This window comes from Dipodomys ordii, unplaced genomic scaffold (assembly GCF_000151885.1).
Source record: "Dipodomys ordii isolate 6190 unplaced genomic scaffold, Dord_2.0 Scaffold289, whole genome shotgun sequence".
Classification (NCBI taxonomy): Eukaryota; Metazoa; Chordata; class Mammalia; order Rodentia; family Heteromyidae; genus Dipodomys; species Dipodomys ordii.
This window is the reverse complement of record NW_012267505.1, coordinates 123,425-131,592: the sequence shown is the minus strand read 5'-3', so window position 1 is coordinate 131,592 and position 8,168 is coordinate 123,425. Positions and strand designations below refer to the sequence as shown.

At 37.3% G+C, this 8,168-nt stretch overlaps 1 protein-coding gene and 1 pseudogene across 1 annotated transcript in view; one reads left to right on the top strand and one right to left on the bottom strand.

The window, feature by feature from the left end:
- Nucleotides 1-8,168, bottom strand: part of LOC106001365 — a 45,701-nt gene that overhangs the window by 11,195 nt on the left and 26,338 nt on the right. Inside the window, exons 4-6 of the mRNA XM_013036469.1 lie at nt 4,842-4,880; nt 2,908-2,949; nt 1,082-1,126 (exon numbers count right to left, since the gene is read on the bottom strand). Coding sequence (XP_012891923.1) covers nt 1,082-1,126; nt 2,908-2,949; nt 4,842-4,880 — 126 coding nt within the window. The remainder of the gene's footprint in view (nt 1-1,081; nt 1,127-2,907; nt 2,950-4,841; nt 4,881-8,168) is intronic.
- LOC106001368 overlaps nt 5,781-8,168 on the top strand; it is a 3,395-nt pseudogene continuing 1,007 nt past the window's right edge.

Genomic DNA, 8,168 nt, shown 5'->3' with positions numbered 1-8,168 from the left:
AAATTATTTTCTATATCTTATTCACTAATGAAATGAAAGTATAAGGGCTGGGAATGTGGCTTAGTGGAGAGCGCTTGCCTAGCATGCAAGAGGCCCTGGGTTCAATTCCTCAGTAGCACATAAACAGAAAAAACTGGAAGTGGTGCTGTGGCTCAAGTGGTAGAGTGCTAGCCTTGAGCAAAGGAAGCTCAGAGACCATGCTCAGGCTCTGAGTTCAAGCCCCAGAAAAGTAGAAAACAAATACATTAAAAAATTTTATAAGCACACATAATGTACATAATATTCATTTGAACTTCCAAAGGACTGATGAAATCATGAAGAAAATACAAACTTTCTCAGACTAATGAAAATGAAAACATATTATTGTAAACACATTTCCATGTGGATCTTAAAGCAATACAAGCTGGTCTCAAAGTAATAATAGTCATGGCCTGAACAGGATATGCAAGAAGAATGGAGAGGGATATTACTCTATAGAGATGTGTTTCTGAGAAGAAAGAATGACTCCTTCAAGAGCAAAGAAGAGTATCTATGCTAGAAAAAAATGAATTCAAAATTTTCTAAGTGCCATATGAAAATACTATTGAATAGTCTGGCAGAAACCAATTATAAATAAAATCACAGAAATGCCAATTATGTAAACTGATCACCTCAGTGTATTAAGTGTGTCAAACTCTTATACTACACACTATACAAATGGGTACCTACTACATGTCAATTCAAAAGATAAACATCTATTAAAGCTAAACTAGAAATGCCTAACATTTATGTAGTACAATGGTACAATACTGGGACCACAGGCCACAAGGATAGCATAAAGAAACACAATGACATTCCGTACTACAATTCATCTCTCCATCAACTTCTCAAATTCATCACCTTTTTCGGTGTGTTGTTCTATGAGCCAGATTTCATATGTATGTATTGTAAGTGTATGTTCACGCATATATATATATATACACACACACACACAGACACAGACACACACACACACACACACACATACATACACACTGGTATTTAAGATAACCATCCATCCATTTCACTGCATGTCTATTTTATGGACTCATTTATCTCTTACCTTTTGTTCAGTGCTGACAACTCTAATGCCCATTCAGATGATGTCCTATGGGATTTGAAAAGAATATAGACTCAGATATCACATGATTGCTGCACTTCACATCTAGTTCTACTTACTCTGCTACTTATATACTCTAAAGGAAGTTCATCCCCATGGTTATCAGCTTTTTGAAATTTTACTACTTTTCAAGAGGTTAGTTTTTATTCATTAGCACATATTATTCAGGAAATAGTTCAATCCAAGCTTTCTGTTCTATATTTCACAAATATATTAAATAAAAATGTCACATTGCTATGGTTTTAGTTTCTTCCAGTTCAACTCAACTGCCTAGGTAAAAATCCCTTCTACTCTAGGCAATTCTCTGCTGCACAAGTCAATGCACACTCTTAAGTTTATGATCCTAAAAGTTTGTCTTGCTTTAACACAAAATAAAAATTGTATGTCTCTGTGAACAAAGTGTGCAGGATTTCAGTTGAAAACTAACTACCCATATGGAAAAGCTCTATGCTCCTCTTGGCTCCTCCTCCTCTAGGCTCCAAACAGGATCACCTCCTTTGGTCCAATCCATAAGAGATTCACAAATAGAAAACCTGGTATTTTTTAAAGGATTGCCTGATATTAGGAGTAACAAAACCACTGATTAAAAACAGATTACTTGGGCTGGGAAGGTGGCTCAGTGGTAGAGCGCTTGCCTTCATTGCATGAGGCCCTGGGTTCGATTCTCCAGCACCACATAAGCAAAAAGGAAAAAAGTCAGAAGTGGTGCTGTGGCTCAAGTGGTGAAGTGCTAGCCTTGAGCTGAAGAGCTGAGGGACAGCGCCCAGGCCTAGAGTTCAGGCCCACAACTGGACCCAAAAAACAAACAAACAAAAAAACCAGATTACTTTAATGACCTTTCCCTTTCTGACTCCATTTGATCAAAATATAGAGATCATCCACAATCTCTCAGTGAAACCTTTCAAAGACACGCTGAAATCCCAAGTTTCTCTAGGAGACAACTTTACAAATTGCAATCTTGTTTCACCATTTTTTCATTACTTGGTACTATAGTTGGATGACAGTGTGTCCAGCCTGCTTACAAGACATGGGCTCAACCCCCGATTTATGGTCCTTTTGTGCTTTGCCTGTGTTTTCAGATAGAGTCTCCTTTAAGGCCTGGAAGTGACGTCAGACCATATTCTGATTCCTATGCTGCTAGAAGGGGTGGAGGGCAATACAACACTAAGCTCAAATGACAGATCCATTGTTTCAGATGAGGGTCTCAGTAACTGTTTACAATATGGCTTGTAAATGAGATTACTCCCAATTTCCAATTCCCACCCAGCTGGCATTAAAGGCATGTGCGACAAGCAAACCCTTCCTGAAAGACATGTCCTTAATATTTTTTAACTCTGGGCCCGGGCACTGTCCCTGAGCTTTAGTGCTCAAAGCTAGTGCTCTATCACTTGGAGCCACAGTGCCACTACTGGTTTTCTGGTGGTTACTTGGTGATAAGGGTTTCACAGACTTTCCTGCCCAAGCTAGCTTTGAACCATCATCCTTAGATCTCACCTCCTGAGAGCTAGGATTACAGGTATGAGCCACTGGCTTCTGGTTGACATGTCCTTAATTTTACTAGTGGTACTGCTGTTTGAACACAGGGTCTTTCATGTTCTGACACACACTGCATTACACATACCACCAGTCCTTGCTTGTGATTTCTGTTTACGTCCAAGTATTCAGTTCCAGTCATATATTTATGAATACACATGTCCATATATACACACATAAACTTCTATATGTACACTTGTCTATCCATACACTTTATGGGTTTATTTGTATCTTACCTTCTGCCTTCAGGAAATGAATGCAATTCATAAGTAGATATACTATAGGAATTAAAAAGAATATGGTCAGTTATCACCTGACTTCCTGGAATTCACATTCTGATTTAAATTAGTCTACAGGTCATACACCAGTGGACTTCAATTTTTTAAACCTATATTTTCCATTCTCTTCTCATCCTTTATTTGGAGCCTAAAATATCAGATCATTAAATAAATGTGCTTGGTCATAAAATACTGATAATAAACATGAACAAATTCTGAGAGTGAGTGGGTTTCCAGTTCACTGAGTTGGAAGAGATTCCTCTTCCAAGTACAAGATTCTCTCCAAAGGAGAAGAGAACCACATTACTCAGTGAGCCACAAAGTATTTGGGCTTCAACTCAGGGAAATGAATGTTGGTCAAACAATCATGTTCTTCATCACAGAAAATCAAATCCATCAAAATCAAATCCATCAAATCATCAGAGGGACTGTTGAAGCAAGGAGCCTTTCATGTGCTCCCACTCACCAGTGCATTTATATTCTCCAGTAAATCAGTTATTCTGAAACTTGTGAATCACCTTCCCATAGAAGTGTTACTGAGTGGGAATGGACATATTTGGAATGGGAAAATATTAACCTACTGAACATTTTGTTCCATGTTTGCTACTCAAAAAAGTAGAGTGTTAGCTTTTGATTTTTCCCCTGTGTGTTCTAAATTCAATCCCTCCTACCTATATAAGCTCCTGCTTATAAGCCTGCTTCTTAGGTCCAGCATCATAAATGTCTATCTTGCTCTAACACAGGGTCAGGCCTAAAGTATGGTCTCTTTTAGGTACGTTACAGACTTGGGATGAGAACAAGCCTTGTAAAATGTCAGAGCTAGAGATAATAATATTTTGGACACTAGCTTCACACAGTGACAGGATTCTACATTAAAAGGGACACGTGCATGAGCTAGATCTTTTATGCACAGGGTTCTGTTGCTCACCATTATCTATTTCTCTTACTTTTTCATTTCTGTAAACAGGATTCTCTCCTTTGGCCCAATCCACTGAAGACTCAAAAGTAGGAAACCTGATATTTTCTAAAGGAATATGTTACTAAAATGACCAACACAGAAGAAGTATATGGGCTGGGAATGTGGCTTAGTGGTAGAGTGCTTGCCTAGCATGCATGAAGCCCTAGGTTCGATTCATTAGTACCACATAAACAGAATAGGCTGGAATGTGCTGTGGCTCAAGTGGTAGAGTGCTATCCTTGAGCAAAAGAAGCTCAGGGACAGTGCTCAGACCTTGAGTTCAAGCCCTAGGACAAACAAAACAAAACCAAAAAGAAGTATACGTCTCATGACCTATTGCTTTCTTATCCTCATTGATCTAATGATAATAAAGTCATCCACAAATCTCTCAGTGAAAGAATCTATACTCCTTGTCAGAGTGTGTATAATGTCCAGAGATTCTTGATGAACACTTCACACATCTCAACCTCCTTTTTCCTTTTGCTCCTAGTTTTTAAGTTCCTTTCTTTTCTCTTCCTTCTTTCCTTCCAATTATTCATTCTTTCTTTCTTTTCCTTCCTTTTTCCTTCTTTCTGTCCTACTGTCCTTTCTTTCCTGTTTTCCTTCTTTCTCTCTTTGGAGGCAGGGTGACTGTGGTCCCTTGTCTACTAGCCAGGTATGCTACAACAGCATCATTTCATCATTCTTAGGCACTGCTCAAGGAATGTTTTACATAGGGTTTCCTTTTGGGGTCTGGTCTGGCAGCAGATCCCAATCTTTCCATGTTTTCTAATTCCTGAGATCTCAGACATGCACAACTATGGCTTTTGTTTCAGATAACTATATGTGTATATTATGTGTGTGTGTCTATGTTTCAATTCATTCTATTTGACTCTCTAGAATCATGGATGTGTGTGCGTGTGTATTCAGTTGGCATATTGGTTTTGTTACTCACTTTTCACTTCCAATACGAGAAACTTCAGAAGGTTTCACACTAAGAAAAAATATATAGCAGATATAACACACATTTTACCACATTTATAGCTATAGCTAATGCTTCTAGACATGAACTGGTTGGGCTTAAGCTACTCATGTTCATATTTGCATCTATTCTTAGTTCATATTTTAATAAAACTGTATATCTTTATAGGAAAACACATTTTCTACAGCCTGTGAAATCAGTAAACATTTCACACTTAGAACAGTTCTCTAGTGTTAACATAGATATTACCATTGGACATTGACTTCAAATGCCACTACATGTTGTACACATGAGAATTTCACAGACATTATCAATTCTAAAGTCATTCCATCATTTACTTTCATTCATCAAATGTTTTTACTGCCAATCACATAGGGTAAGTCCATAGACCAGCTAAGCAAAAGAGAAGAGACTCACTCATCAATACAGATAACCATAAAACCATAAAGATGAACAAAAAGGGAACAAAGGACACATGAAAAAAGATACAACAATGTAAGGAATATGTCTTCACTGAACAATCAGACCCCCAACTCCTATTCAGATGCAGATTGAAAAATAAGTTAAGTTTAAAAACCAATAATATACTTCCTACTAGACACATTTCACCAGTGAAGGCTTAAATATCTGAAACTGAAGTAATGGAAGACTACTTTCTCTGCAAATGTAAACCAAACACAATCACGAGTAATCATGCTATATGAGAAAGAAATAGATTGTTTAGCCAAAAAAACTAGATAATGATACAAAGAAAGACAGCACGTTATCCAAAATATCGTCAATTGGAAATAGTAACTGTCCTGCACTCACTGCAGGAAAATACTACTATAAAACTAACAACATTCATTATAAAAGGAAACATAGCCTCAAACAGCATAAAAGTTGGCAGCAGCTCTTCCTGTAAGCGCCCAGAGGTGACCTGTGAAAATGGCTTGCTACTCTCTCGACCCAGAAAACCCCACAAAATCATGCAAGCCAAGAGGTTCCAATCTTCATGTTCACTTTAAGAGAAACAGCACTTTAGAGAAACAGCACAGGCCATCAAGGGTATGCATATCTGAAAAGAGACTAAGTATCTGACAGATGTCACGTTAAAGAAGCGTGTGCCATTCCGGCGTTACAATGGTGGAGTTGGCAGGTGTGCTCAGGCCAAACAGTGAAGCTGGAACAGGGTCAGTGGCCCAAAAAGAGTGCTGAATTTCTGCTGCAAATGCTTAAGAATTCAGAGAGTAATGCAGAACTGAAGGGTTTAGATGTAGACTCCCTGGTCATTGAACACATCCAGGTGAACAAAGCACCTAAGATGCGCCACCGAATTTACAGAGCCCATGGTAGGATTAACCCATCCATGAGCTCCCCCTGCCACATTGAGATGATCCTTACTGAGAAGGATCAAATTGTTCCTAAACCAGAGGAGGAGGTTGCACAGAAGAAAAATGTATCCCAGAAGAAACTGAAGAAACAAAAACTTATGGCACGGGAATAAATTTAGCATAAAATAAACTCAAATAAATCGAAAAAAAAGTTGGCAGCATCAAAATCCACTGATAACAAGGAAGGATCACTCAGACAATAAATCAATCACAACATATTAAAGTATACTGTAAGCCAAATTGGTCTAAGAGACTACAAAACATTCCATTTACACAGAAATGGAGACAAAAGGTGACCAAATGCAACAGTAATATTCACTAGACATTATGTTGAAAATGAATTATAACACCTGTGGGTGGAGACAGGAGGGAAAACCTGGGAGAGAGCAAAAGAAGGGGTAACATTGCCCAGAAAGAAATGTCCTCATTACCTGATCTATGAAGCTCTAACTCCTCTGTAGAACTCCCTTATAATAACAATTTTTAACAAAACATTTCACATAAATGGATGACATTGATCAAGATGCATTGTATTCATGAATGCATTGGCTGAATGCTAACTACTTTGTACAGCTCTAACAAATGCACCTTGTTTTTCTGGAGCAATCTCCAGGACAGATGGTACTTTATCCAACAAACCATTTTCCAACATACTTTTAAAAACTGAAATTATTCTCTACATCTTATTTGCTAATGAACTAAAAGTAGAAAATAACAACTTAAGGAATTATATAAACGCACACAAGGTACATGATAGTCACTTGAACTACCAAAGGACTGATGGAAGAAATCATGAAGGAAATACAAACTTTCTCAAACTGATGAAAATAAAACACATACTATCACAAACACTGTCCCTTCTACATATGGGAGCTATAAGCTGATCACAAAGAAATACAAGATAAAATAGCAGTCTCTGCATGACCAGGATGAGTGCGAATGAAGAAGGATGTCATCCATACATTTTTGAGCAGAAGGAATAACTCCTTCAACAGCAAAGAATGATATCAAAGCTAGAAATCATGAATTAAAACTTTCAAAATGTCAAGTGAAAATGATATTGAAGCTCTGGCAGAAACCAATGACATATAACTAAGATGGTAGAAATGCCAATGATGTAATCCGATCGTCACAGTGTACTTGTGTCTAACTCTTACACTATACACTATATGCATGTTCACCTGCTACTTGTCAGTTAAAAGGGTATTTTTAAAAGCTTGACCAGGTCAACAGTGTGTAACATGTTACACACTTATACAAATTGGTACAAAGTTTACACCACATTCTTCAATGAGAGCATGCAGAAACACAATGACATTCTGTATTGCAATTGTCTGCACCATAAGCTTTCCACATTTATCTGCACTTTTCTATGTGTTTCTATATGTTCAAGATTTCATATATTGGTATTATAATAAAGGTATTTTATATACATATATACCTATTATAAATGTAGATTCAGGATATCTACCAATCCATCTATCTCACTGTGTATCTATTTTATGGGTTCATTTATCGCTCACCTTCTCTTTGAAGTTCCCACCTCAAATACTGTTAACAATCCAGGTACAAGAGTATTTGACTGCTAGTCTATACACTCTTGTTCTAATTACTTTGAAGCTTATAAATGGCTCATGGAATTTCATTCCAGTGTAAATCAGTTTTTTTTTAAACTTTGTTATTTTTCAGTAGAGGTTGATCCAAAGAAACAGTTTTAATTTAAGCTTTTGGTTCTTGAATCCACAAATACATAACAGCAGAGTGTTTAGCTTCTCCCAGTTCAAATCTTTGATCTGGGTTAAAAAAAAAATCCCTTCTATTCTTGGTAGTTCCCTGCTGTATTAATCCCTGCACACACTTTTTACATTTAGCATCCTAAGAGTCTGACTCACTTTAACATAAAATAGAGGAACTATAAGCCAGAGGT